At 45.9% G+C, this 13,629-nt stretch overlaps 1 protein-coding gene across 4 annotated transcripts in view; it reads right to left on the bottom strand.

Annotated features, from left to right (window-relative positions):
• Positions 1 to 12,057, bottom strand: part of TMCO4 (transmembrane and coiled-coil domains 4) — a 47,321-nt gene extending 35,264 nt beyond the window's left edge. For 2 of the 4 annotated variants that reach the window (XR_005814107.1, XM_040533398.1), the window contains exons 1-5: positions 11,991 to 12,047; positions 11,456 to 11,502; positions 8,062 to 8,246; positions 7,142 to 7,316; positions 2,481 to 2,508 (exon numbers count right to left, since the gene is read on the bottom strand). Coding sequence is in view for 3 of the 4 variants with exons in the window: in XM_040533398.1 (XP_040389332.1) it covers positions 2,481 to 2,508; positions 7,142 to 7,316; positions 8,062 to 8,246; positions 11,456 to 11,502; positions 11,991 to 12,012 (457 nt within the window). In the remaining variant the exon portion in view is untranslated. Of the gene's footprint in view, positions 1 to 2,480; positions 2,509 to 7,141; positions 7,317 to 8,061; positions 8,247 to 11,455; positions 11,503 to 11,688; positions 11,947 to 11,990 lie in introns of those variants that run through there. The other 2 variants (XM_040533395.1, XM_040533397.1) reach the window with 2 other exon arrangements.
• Between the last annotated feature and the right edge of the window lie 1,572 nt (positions 12,058 to 13,629).

Here is a 13,629-nt window from a genome sequence, read left to right as displayed (position 1 = left end):
CAACCCTCGGGCCCTCTTTATCTTTCATGTATTTAAAACTATTATTATCTAGAAAAGAGAGCTCTATGTGGAAAATCCTCTCCCCTGCAAACCTCATCCTGTCAGCAGAGAGTCACTGTCCCTGGTGGCTGTGGTTTAAGCCAGCAGGCAGCTCAGCACCACACAGGCATTCGCTCACTGCCCCCAAGTGGGATCGAGGAAAGAATGGGAAAAAAGGTAAAACTCGTGGGTTGAGATAAAGACAGCTTAATAGGACAGAAAAAGAAGGGAAAAATAGTAGTAATAATGATAAAAAAATATATAAAATAAGTGATGCACAATGCAACTGCTTACCACCTGCCGACTGATGCCCACCCAGACCCCGAGCAGCAGCCTCTCCCACTCCCCCCAGCCAACTCCCCCCATTTATTGCTCTGCTTGACACTGCACGGTGGGGGACGTCCCTTTGGCCAGTTGGGCTCAGCTCTCCTGGCTGTCCCCTCCCAGCTCCTGTTGCACCCCCGGACTCCTCGGTGGCAGGGCAGCGCAAGGAGCTGAAAGGTCCTTGCCTCTGGGTAAGCACCGCTCTGCAACCACCAACCCATCTGCGTGCCACCCACATTATTCTCATCCTACATCCCAAACGCAGCACCATACCAGCTCCTAAAAAGAAAATTAACTCTATCCCAGCTGAAACCAGGACTCAGGTAATTGCCAATAAGGCAGATCTCAAATCTTTTGGTCTTCTTCTCCAACAGAGGACTTTTGGCTTTGGAGAGACCTGATCTCTCTCCTCAACATCAAAATGCTGCAGCAAGACCAGTCCTGGCTGGTGATATCAAACCTGTTAAGCGGCACAGAACATCTCAGGTATGCACTGGTGCAAGATACATCGTATTGTACAAATGCACCTTCAATCGATCTTGCTGGCAGCAAGCGGGACTTTGGAGTTTTGAACCACCCACCGGAGCACCTAGAAGCATGGGGTGACTTCAGTCCCCGTGTACCACTGACGACTGCTCGCATTTACACTTCACTGCACGAGATGCAGGAGTGGACATTGCACTAAAACAACATATGATATGAGGAATGATTACTCCCAGGCTTATAATTACGTGTACTTAAAAAATAAATAAATAAATAAAAAATAAAAAACAAACAACAAAAAAAACCACAAACAATATTTTAGATTTAATAGATTTTAAAATGTTGTGTGCCAACTCTTTCGTTTTTTAATGTGTTTCTCTCAGTGGCATCTGCTGCTTGCTGAGAACAGGCTTTTGTAAAGGGTTCTTGGTGCACTCCAGGATGGAAAACACAATAGTTTTGCTGGGGTTGGGTAAAGATACTGGCAGGACACAACTACAAAGAAGAGTTCTGATATCTGCTGCACATAGATCAAATACGGCCTTCGGCAATTTGTTAAGGTTATTTATTTATTACCACCATTACCAAGATATCAAAATACTTCAGAAGGCTTTAATCAGGCCACTTTTAAAATTTGTACTGACTTGAGAAATAAGGCTAGGATTTATCTTCACTTCATCCCTGACATGTGCCACATCGTGCAAGTCCGAGCAGGTGTCTCAACGAGCAGCCTTCCTGCTCCCTGCCTGCTAATGCACAACTTCGCTTTCTACTTAGCCAGCCTGGCAGTAAGTCAGCAAGGCTTGAAAATATATTTGTTTTAAATTCCAGCTTACCAAAACAAGCAATTTTGCAATAACTGATGTGTCAATTTTCCATTAAAAATAAAACAAGAACAAAAGCAGTACTTTGTTCTCAACTGAAACAGGCTCATCAACAACCAGCGAGTGCTTTCCTGTATGAATATGCTACAACACAGAGATTTTGAAAAATGCAGGTTGTAATAATAAACAGGCTTCTTTTAAAAAAAGAAGATTTTGTTCAGAAGGCAGTCTTTATTTCATGATTTTTATCAGACTAATCAATGTTACAGATCGTAAACCAGAAATTTGTTTTATGTGCAGTACGGTATACAAATAAAGTCACATTCACTCAAAATAGGCTTCACACTAAACACACAAGATTCTATTCCCTGAATATTTTTTTTTCCTTTTAGGCAACAAGCGATACGCAGAAGATCTGTTGGGCTGAAATTTTCATAACAGCTTCACTGCCTTCCTAAAGGAAGAAGAGGTCACCTACACCCCTAGAAGCACTGGAGAAAAAACCCTCCCATCCAGGTATTTAACTTCAAAACATTTCTATCAACACATACAATTGCATGCCAATACATGATATGTGAAGCTAAGGAGGTGAACGGTTGTTCAATTTTTAATGGGTATTATTAATCACTCCTGTTATAATAATTGCCTTTTCTGTAGCGGACATAGGGAAAGAGCGTGCTGCTTTTGCTAGAAATGAAGCTAGGATAAAGTCGGATGGGCTGGTAGCCCGAGCTTTTTGAGCATTGTAAAGTATCAGATACGAACTCACCGATATTATTCTTACAAACAACAAAAGCTGAATAAACTTACCATCTCTAAGAGAGAACGACAAAAGATCCTAAAAAGAGAAAAAAGAATATTCCAGTTAAAAGTGAAGAAGTATGCCTAGATGTCTTAAAAGGGAGGCATGAAAACCGATCGGACTACGATTTAATTACTGCAGCATGTCCACTCCTAAATGTGGCGTGACAGCAAACTGTAATTGAATGGAGCAGAAGAGAGCAAAGCCAAAGGCCTCCAGCACAAAATTGTGCCTACACAGGTACAAATGGCTGGAGAAGTAGATCAGCACAGGATGGGAGGGCGGCACCTGCTTGGTACATGCTGAAGTAGACCGTATTTTTTGTTATTAGCACTTGTGTTGCAACTGAAAGCCCCACGATTACACAGGACTTCAACGTTTGGAGAAACCAGGCTCTAAGCCTCTCCTACTGCTCTAACGTCTTCTGCTCCTCTAGTCACATACGCTACATTTTCAACAGGAATAGGTTTGAATGCTACTCAGATGGATCACTGGCCCCTATTCTCTTTGGTGTTCTGGGAATCCGTAGCTCTAGGCACTAAAGCTGAACTGGCATGAAGTTCTTTTGGATTAAGCACTCAAAAATAGAAATCTCAGAATTTATCTGTAAAAAGATTGAGGGACTGTGTTGGCTTTTCTTTGGGAAAAAAATGGAAAAACAGATCAATCCAACAGAAGGCTTCTGTGGACAAATCCATGAAAAAAGAGGTCAGTGTTCCCTAGATGAGAAGTCCTAATGAACGAGGTAGTGTTTTTACTCCTTTGTTCTCCTCTTTTATTGTCACTGAATAACTGAATAAAGTTTAAGTTCTTTATGTAACTACAACATTAAGCATTAGCTCAGTCTAGCTACTTCCCTCTCCTACACGCACAAAAGCGCAGCTGAATTTTACGGAGAATCTTCAGCCCTTTGGGAACACAAAAAGTACAGCCAAAGATGTAGGATGCTGCCAAGGAGTTTATGATTATTAGTCCCATAAGCCCCTAAGGAAAATTTGTATCATAAAAATGTCTCTAAACATTTCCCTACTGCACGAGAAGCGCAGAGCAGAGAACAAGCCATCCTTAACCTAGTCCTACCAGAACAGAAGCAAACTGTAGGTATTACCCAGTCCAAAGGAAGCGTCTGGACTCTGAATATCATTTTAACATTAGGGGAGTCTACTATTTCATAAAGGAGAAAAGAGAATTTCCACAGGACCAGAGAAACCAGAAGACCAGGGCAGCTGGACGTATGCATCAGACTGGATGCTTTTTCACAAGGTACAGCCCTAAAACCTTTGCTCCATCGCTGACGAATGTTTACACACACAACAGCTTTCCACAGACGTGTTGCTCGGGCACCTGCAGGCACACAACTGGCGGAATGCTCTTCTGCTAAATCCCTGGGTGGCTGCTCCCAGCCACAGAGAAAGCCTGCCTTTGTTTTCCCGCCCTGCAAGCATCTCCAGAAGGTTCTGTTGAGCTGGGCTCAGCACACAGCAGTCACCACCGCACCTTCATCCTGCATCCCAGCAGCCAGAGCACTCACCCGTGACAAGGAAAGTCCTGCCTTATCTCCAGTGTACGAATACCCACTGTAATTTAAGTTAGGCACCGAATCAGGTCTCCCCTGCTCCCCTCAGTCACCCCACTGCAGAAGAAAAAGGGCCCAGCCACAATTACTATTCTGAGCATGCACACTGCTGCCCCAGCTGCCATTTTCTCCAGACTAATGCAGGCAGCCTCCTGCAGAGGGCTGCATTTTGTGCAGAGCCCCTTTATAGGCAGTAAATGGTCCCCGTGTACTGCAAAGGGAGCCACAGGTCAGGGCCCAGGCTCCCTACAGGCCACCCAGCGTACAAGGTGGCACCCAGTGTCAGAGAAACTCCTTCAGAAATCCGGCCTAAGCATTTAGGTACGTGTAGTTCAAAAGGTGAGAGATGGATGCGGGTAATCAGGCGATGAACTGCTCTTTGATTGCATCAGTGACCATTAGCATACTCAACTCTTCCTAATTGCTTAAGGCTTTGCACGTACTGCTGTGTAGTCATCTGGAATCCAATCAGCACTGATTAGATTAGTTTACAAGTTCTCTCTCTCTCTCTCTGCAGTTGTTGTGATGTTTCAGTCTCATTTTGAGGGGGAGGTGTTTTTAATTTCTCTGTGGACTCGCAAGACTACCCCACACACATGAAGGAGTGAAACCTTACGAAGACAGGAAGACAATCTTTATTTGGAGTCTTTGCCATCTTTTTTAATGCACTGCTACAAGTCCAAAACCAATTTCCTCAACAACAGAGTTTCCAATCCGCACTGCAGTGCCTCTGTGTGTGGAGAAAAAGAAAAACAAACAAACAAACAAAAAAAACACAGGGCAAAAACCATAGGGCATTGTAAATGTGTTCAGAGAAAAAAAAAATAAAGATTCGTAAGAACTTTCAATGTTTTCTCACCCATCATGAGGAAACAAAAGTGGGCAAAGTCAACTTCTTTCCCTTCCTTTAGTTGTCACTAAATGCAAATAGAAGACGTATTCCTAACAGGAATCACTGCCTTCTCCTACCACACCCACAACCTGTTTGTTACAACTCCTGTTGTCTAGAAAGGATTCAATTAACCAACATTTGCATGGATTAGTCACCTGCAATGAATGCAAACAAAGACAAAAATCCACCGGCCTCGAATATCCGATGAATCAATGGTGAGCTCACCTCCAATCTCCTGGCCATGCATCATCCCCTCAGCACCCCTGAGATGGAGGGCGTTCAGAAATGCAGGCAGCAGCGCTGGCAGGACCCTGCCCCTGAACACACCGAACAATTCCAGTGTGTTCTTGTAATAAGCAGGTAAATAAAAGCAGCTGAATGTAAAGAAGCAATAGCACCATAAAGCAACATAGGTAGAATTACCAAAGCTTTGTCCCACAGCGTGTTTATTTTCAGGTAACGAGGAAAAAGCTTATCTCAGCGGGGTACCTTTAGGTTTCCCAACAACACCCTGCAAGACTCTTGCGCCTTGCTCCGCGACAACTTTTAATTGTGTATCTCCTTTGACAGAACGGATCACCTTGCATATACACACGACTGCCTGAGATCCAGCTGGTGAGGCATTAGACTGGTAACTACTCCTGATCTTTGCTTTCAACTAACCAAAGAATTGTTATCTACGGCTTCTGTGTTCCACTTGGAACCATGATAAGTACCTCAGTTCTCGTAAGATATTGCACAATCCCACTGACCCAGAGCCCCTTTTGTAAAAGGACACGGAGCCCTCATGCAGGATAAGCTCTAAGCAAGCACAAGTTAATTTTTGCCAAAATTTCACCCTTGATAAACTCGCAGCAATGCAGAAAGATGTGCACTGCTCTAGAGAATTCATCCTGGGGTAGACAGAACTAGGGAAAAAAAGCCTGGGAACCACCAGGCCATCTAGACACAGAAAGAAACAAGAATAGATTTATTTTGAGCAAACAACATCAAAACAGCTTTTAGAAGATCTGTCCTAGCTGATTAATTAGGCTTAAGGTTCTCTGCCACTACACTTAGATTGCTACGCCATTTTAAGCCTTGTAACACAGGGATGTTTGGAGCAGATCCTTTAAAGGGCTGCCTAGAAGACACAAAAGAAGGCTGAGATAATGGGAGTTGGTCGTGACCGAGGAAGATCCCTCCCATCATATCTTTACTTACACAGCCTTGCTCTTGCATCTCCTGTTCCATCAGGCTGTCATTGCTGAAGGTGAGTGTGTGATAAATTACTCACCGCCAGCGTACTGTCTGCTCTCAGGACGCCTCACCACTTCCTTGTGTACGGGGACGGGCGCTAGGTGACCGTGGCCACAGCGTGCCTGGCAGCAGCAGCTCTTCGCCCTCCGAGGCATGCATAACGTGAGAATGAATGAGGAGATATCTTCCACAGCTGAGACTCTGAAGCAAAGGTGAATGCCACCAAAACGCGTTGTCTCTTATCTTTACATCAGATTTAACATCAGAACATTACGGCTTCAGTCTCAATAACACTTTATCAATGAAAGAAAGAAGCACCTGTAACTTTTCTCCTTCCAGCCAAAGCTGACTCTGGAGAAAAGACTCTGGGAACTGTGCTCTTTGGATCACCCTCTGTGCCGCAGAACACTAGTTCTGCCTGTACTAGCAGTCTTTCTGCCTGGTTCTCATGTATGTAGAGGTGTTTTGTATTACAGGGCAAGGAACCTTAAGGTGTGTAAAAGTTGGAGGATCTGGCCCCCTACACTCATGCTACCCATGCATATACACATTTCTCTGCTACTACAAAATCCCCCTCATTCAGAGTAGGGTGAAGGATAAACGTACAAAAAATCAGGCCTATCATGTTCAGCATTTCACCGAAATCCGCAGAATGTCTACAGGAATCAAAAATACTGCAAGAGTACAGTCAAAGCAAAAAGGCTGACAGTTCTCTGTAGAGCAAAGGCATCAAAGACAAAACGTTAATTCAGCAGGAACTGCATCTCATGGTCACCACTTCCGTGAGCTGTTAAAGGACAGAGCGATTGCCAGCCACGCAGAGCCACACAGAAGTATACGCATATCAGAAACCCCAGTTTTACTTCTCTGACTGTACAAGCAGAATTCCCACTGCAAAAAGACACGTAGGAAAAATCTTCTTTGCAAAAGCAAACACGGGCAAGGGCAACGCATGGACTTACTTGGATAATGACAACAGGATCATCTTTCAAGATGGGGTCCTTCAGCAAAAGCTGGGCAAAAGTTTCTGTGCCCTCACCTCCTAAGCCACTGGCAAATGCTGTCATGGCAGGTAAGACAGCATCAGGCAGGTCCAGCCATTTCACCAAACCATCTATGAATTCCACCCTGAAGGAGCTGTAAGGTAACAGAGGCAGTTAAGGCCCTGTAACTGGATGTTTTTGCAAGCTTTTGGTGGTCCCTGCTTTCAAATACTGATCTATGGCTGTTCACACAAAAATCAAAGCATCCTAAGAAGTCAACAGAAGGTGAGCTTCCCACAAAGAAGCAATCAGAATGAGGCCAGACCTTTCTTCAAGACATGCTTTGAAGTTTGCTGCATTAAGGGATGCAATTTGTGCTGAAGTACAGAAGTCTTAAAAGGTGTAAGAGAAAGTCAGTATGATTAAGGAAATGGTTGAAAAAACACCTAATGTCAACGTGCCCTTTACATTTCAACAGGCTTCAGAAGAACACCAGCAAGGAAACGGCAGGAAAACATCGATGCCAGCGATCAGCCTGAAGAGCGGTCAGGTCTCTCAGTTTTGGGTCACCTTCCCTAATTTGAGCATTCATCTTTGTGAAGAGGCCCAGAGCCAAAAGGATCTTCAAATCCCATACCTTTGGGAGATCCCAAGCACTAACAGAATACTGCTAATAGAAAAACTGCCAGTGATTAAAGCAGCCTACCACTACGATTCGGGGATCTCTCCCACTGCACTTGGAAGCAGAAATGCTGGATGCACCAACGTGTGCTTAACCCTTTCTTCTTTTTTTAACTCAATCCATTCCACTTGCAACACAGATGCCGACACCAGCTTGGTCTGAGCTGCTACCCAAAAGCCACCTCCTTTGCTCGTCCCCTTGTGCCCACGCGTAGTACCTTTGCTCTTTTTCGGGGAACAGCCACGCTAAGGATATCCCACAAAGCGCTGCGTAAGTGAATCTTCCTGGTTCCCCCAGCTGCCGGCTCAGAAGCACACACGATTCCTTTTCGCCTGCCTGCTCAGCCCCGCTATGCTGTTTCGAAGTCCAGCTTTTCCACTTCTCTTCCGCAGCCATTTCTACCTGCAAGTTCAAAGAAGAAAAAGGAGGAAAAACAAAAAAAAAACATAACAATTGAAAACCAGGAAGCAGGGAGACAAATTGCCTCTGCTTTTTCACTGCCACACTTGCTGGTGTAGAGTAAGCAGGCCTGTCAAGGTCCAGCTGGTGCATCCCGCTGCAACGTGATGCTGTGACCGAAGTCTACAACAGGAGGCCTTCTGTTCACCAGCTCTTAAATTTTTGCACAAAATGAGCTGACAGTACGTCTCACAGCAAAATGAGAAGTCCGCTTCAAGGTGCAAAGAGACTGGGCTCCACTCAGGCATATCATTCACGCGTTTACTGCAAAAATGGCACGTAGAATAAAAGGTCTGCACCTTGTGCAGGGACCAGTAGGGCTGCCTGGGAAATAATTTGCCTCTCTCCTCCTCAACCCAAACCGCTCCTCTGTTCATTTTCCTGACGGTGTTATGAAAGTTGAGTCCAGCCACAGCCTCTGATTAGAAAGACTTTTAATGAGACTACTTATTTCCCATGGCCATTGCTATGCTCTGCTTAAAATATTCTCTGAACTGTACAACCTACCACTGCATTTCCCAAAACATAACATGCCCACGCCACATGGACCTTGAGCTGGGCCAAAATATTATCTTTGAGAGCACAGAAGCGTTTGCACCTTTTGATTACGAGCTTCCAACCGAACTGCTCAGAACTGCTCCCAGGAGCCCCCCTCGTTATACAGGGAGGCCTGGCTGATAACGCAGGCAGCTAACTGAGATGAGTGAGATCAGGCAGACACGACAACATTTCGCGATTTAATGTAGGTAAGAGCCTGCTCCAGACCTCACATTGCTGGAAAGTTCTACTGACCTCATCAGGACCTGATCAGCTTCCCAAGGGCAAAGCGTGTATTTTGCTTTACGCTTGCTCTTGAGATGCCTCCTTTCTTCTGAACCCTGGTGAAAGGAAGTGACTAAACGGGAATTAGGAGCTAGAGTCCTAGAATAAAGAAGTGCACCAGAGGAGCAGCTCCTCTTACAGACTTTATTACGTCTGTGCTATCTGTCGTGGTCTTCCAGAACTGTCCTGCCTTCCCGCTCACAGATGTATTTGAGGCAACTCCTATTTCCCAAGGTGTGCGCTATTTAACTGCTGGTGCATACACGCGATGGAGATTCACCACTCGAGGGCTGATGACTACTGCAGCTCACACCCCTGTCCCCGGGAGAGCTCAGCCCGCCCGCAACATGCATCTCCTGCTGCCATCTGGGGCCTGAGCACACAGGTCCGCGGCATCTTGGTGCGTTTCCACGGAAACATCACATTCCAGCAACACGGGAGCACAAAGTCCGCAGGAATAAATGAACCGTGTTATTTCCACACCGATCGGAGAAGGGAACGGCCAGATTACGCTTGCCCAAGAAGAGGGGTGCCTGGGATCGGGGCCAGGCCCTCCACCGTACCGGCCCCACCACGCAGCAGCAGCTGTACCCACAGAACTGCAGCCCCGGGGACTGAGCAGGATGCGTCCCCTACCCCAGATCCCAAGACTTCCTTTTATTACCTCAGGAGCTCCAGAGTCCTCGTTTGGATGCCCAAAATCCATTTCACACCACTCACTAAGTTCTGATCCTCCCAAAACATCCAGAGCCTGACCTGCCAACCAATTTGCCTAGGAATAATCTATCATAAAGTATCGGTAACTTCACAAACAATAATTTGGCATGCCAACTCACTCCTGGGCACAGATGTATTAACTTAGTATGGGAACCAGCACTGAAAATAAAATTCCCTTCGCTGCTGTGATAGATTTATTGATTTGTTAAGAAGCCAAACCAGCAACCTGCAGAATATTTTATCTAGCCCTAAAGTTCCTGAAATGTTCATAGACACCATGAGGATGTCCTTAAGGAAAAAATTAACAACAGATCTGAGGAAGAGGTAAGAGTATCCAGATAGCTCTGAGACAAGGAAAAAAGAGCAGCGATCCTTTTTCCACCCCTATCCTTGCTTTGGTTTAAGATGTGGCAGATTGACCCTCATTCCAGCATCATAAACGTGTAACTCAACTGTAAAGAGGTGCCTGGATATTTGGGTTGGGGGCTACACCAGACTCATAGGCACACCCAGGGTTACACAGAATTTTAATCTAGTAGCCACAGGCTCAGATGAAAAGTAAAGCATCTATAAAGAATCCAGAAAATAGTACAACTGCACAGTTTAAACTTATTTCCCAATAATACAAAGAGGTGACCAGTTATGAAGTGACACCATAAAGTTGTCTTCTTGCAGGCAACTTTATTTCTATTATGCAACAAATAATTTGTGATGCTGAGTATCTAGAATACCCGAGAAAGTTTTGGAAAGACTTTTCTCTGCCACCTCATCTAGAAATGAGAGCTCTGAGGATGCTCTGATTGAGACACTGGATGTGTGCCCCTCGCATAGGTATCGATTTTGTCAAAAACATTGAGGAAAATGGGCTTGGTTTTTCACATGGCAGTATAAAAATGGCAACGTGATTTAGTACAAACACTTGGCCCAGGAAGTTTTGCCACTAAATTCAATAAGAGGGAATCAAGACCTGAGCCAGAAACATACGTTGAAAGTTATTTACAGCTTGTGACACTGGAATTCAGGTCTCTGTCTTGAACAATGCAATTCAGCAATCTATAGCATTTCCATAATCTGAACTGTCATTTGAAAGAGAAATTTTTATCGCTTCCAGTGCTTACTTTTCACACAAAGCCCTTTGTTTTCTTGAGAGGTGGTGTATTTTATATAGTGCTTCCTGCAATCCTATGGGGAAAGTAAAAAGATAATCCTTCTGTGGACCTAAAACAGTACAGCGGAGGCACGCTCTCCACAGCCAGAGGTAGTACAGTGATGCTGGCATCACATTTGTCGTAAACCACAGCAGAAGCAGCATGTTAATCTTCAAGACCCTCAAAAGTTTACAGGGCATCTCGACAACTTCAAGGAAGTAGTTGTCGACAATTCTTCAGACGGGGCTGGCCAAAAAGTCCCTCACAGAGGCACATCAGAGGGCCCAACTACACGGACACCCCATGACTGCAGAAACATTTACGCAGATGTGTTTTCTTGGGAACTTGTGTGGGGCTCCAGAACCACGCCTGCTGGCAGCACCACGGCCTTCGCTTTTAGCCCATCAATACTACCTACAAACGTGGAAGGCAATTAATCCAGTCCTGGATAAAACTGCTTCTCACCTCACAACACGTGAAGGCAACACAGGCTGCTGCTGTGGAGACGTGTCCTAAATAAATGTAAATCAGAGATCAGAGATGGAGGGCAGGGGGACAGGGGCATAGCAAAACTAAAAGCTGAAGCAATTGCAAAATTGAGCGTGTTTGATGTGGTTAACGCAGATGCTTGTAGCAGCAGTCGTTTAGAAGCGGGGTCCTTACACATAACATAGCAAAGCCCTCCAGAGGCACGTTACCAGCAAACAAAAATCCCTCAGTGGAAAAACACGAAGGAGACGCCTCAGCTCGGGACTGACGCTGCCACTACGCTGCTGATAATACTCAGTTTTATCGCAAGTCCTTTAAAGTCGTACCAAAACCAGCCACCCCTCCGACGCCCGCTGAGGAGAGCGACCCCCTGCAGTGGCGGGACAGCCCAGGGGCGCGGACGCCGCCACAGCCCTGCCTTCAGGAGCCGCACCGCGGCCGGTCCCGGAGCCGAAAGAGCCCCGGGAGCCCTCTCCCCGCTTCTCCCCGCCTCCCCCGGCCCGGCTCCGACCTGCTGCCAGCCCCGCCGGCATGAGGGGCCGCCACACTCCCAGCTGCCTTCGCCTCCCGCCCCTTCCGCCCCTGTCACCCCTACGGAGACTGCGTAAGGGCGGCGGGCAGCGCTGGGCGGCCCTGCGCTTTCCTACGCTGCTGGCGTAACGTAAGGAGGGCGGGAGGGCGGTGCGGTGTGCTGGGGGGGAATGTGTTTGGAGCCGGGCTGATGGCGAGCCCTGCTCCCTGCCTTCGCCTCGCTCCCGGCTTCCCTATAGGGGTTGTGATAGGGTTGTGGCAGCGGTGGGACGGCAGCGAGGCCTGGTGCAGCTTCAGTCAAAATAGGTGTCGCAGCTTCTTCCTCAGAGCAGCCTTGGTCTGCCATCTTGGGTGCCACGTTGGTGCCTTGCTCGGGTTTAGGGCTGAGCTGAGTAGGAGCTCTTCTGTTCCGCTTTAAGGCTCTTCTTTTCCTCTAAGAATGCTCCTCTCTCTGAGGGAGGACTGCAGAGAGCAGTGGGGTGAGGTGTGTTGGCTGAAAGCTGCTCTAAGGTCACCACCACTGAATCTGTGGAGACATCTTTGTTGCCCCTGACATGAGACAGGTTGGGGGCTGCTCTGAGGGGAGGTGAAGCTTCAGTGGTATATATATGTATATATATTGTGTGTATATATACGTATATACATGTGTATGCACACATCAGAGGGGAGGTGAAGCTTCAGTGGTGCCTCACGCTGTGTTGTCACCAGGTGGGATCCCAAAGACATCCAAACAGGAGCTGAAGTAACTTTGTGTGTGTGTATATATATATATATGTATATGCATGTGTATGCACACATCAGGCAAACATGAGGACCATGGATATATTGCTGCTGATGGAAGCAGGGCTACAGGCACAGTCAGCTTGGGAGGCTTTGTTCAGCCAGTTGTAGTTAACTGGCCCTGCAGAAACCCCAGGGCTACGCCTAGGCCGTGGAATTAACTCAGCTACCTCAGCATAAGGCTTTTGCATTGTGTTTTATGGGTTTCAAGAAATGTTTTTGCTTTGAGAGTAGGCTCAAGTGGGAACTGCAAGTACGGTGCTTGGTAATTCTTAGTGAAGTCCAGTTTTTCTGGAGAAGAGAGGCAGTTTTTCTGCATGGTCATGTTTCATGAAAGCAAAACTCATTTTGGTCACTTGGTAACTGGAATAACTGATTTATACTTAAAAATATGTTACTTTGGACTTCTAAGGTAAAAATAAATAAATAAATCCACATATCTGTTCTGTTTAAAAGCCCTTTTGATGTGGCCAAATATCCTGTCCCGCTTGCTTGCAGCTAACATTAGGTCCTTCAGGTTTACTCACACAAGTACTCATGTTACCCCTATGTATTTTAAGCATCATCATATAAATAAATGTGAGGAGGTTTAGAAGGCGTGCTCTGTTGATCCCTATTAAGGTACAAAAGGTACATACTTCATTTGTGACTTAGGTAACTGCACGACACCATGGACAAGCTGCAAATGGTTCACAACAAGCAAAAAAAAAAAAAAGTCATCTGGACACAAATCCGTCCTCTCAGACCAAAATCTGCAAATTAGTTTCTTGTAGACTTAACAACAGTGCATTTGAGGACCGAAAGTCCTCTTTGCACAGAATCTGCATGATGTTGAAGTG

This window comes from Cygnus olor, chromosome 21 (genome assembly GCF_009769625.2).
Source record: "Cygnus olor isolate bCygOlo1 chromosome 21, bCygOlo1.pri.v2, whole genome shotgun sequence".
Classification (NCBI taxonomy): Eukaryota; Metazoa; Chordata; class Aves; order Anseriformes; family Anatidae; genus Cygnus; species Cygnus olor.
Note: the sequence above shows the minus strand (reverse complement) of the source record. Positions and strands in the feature narration are given on the sequence as shown.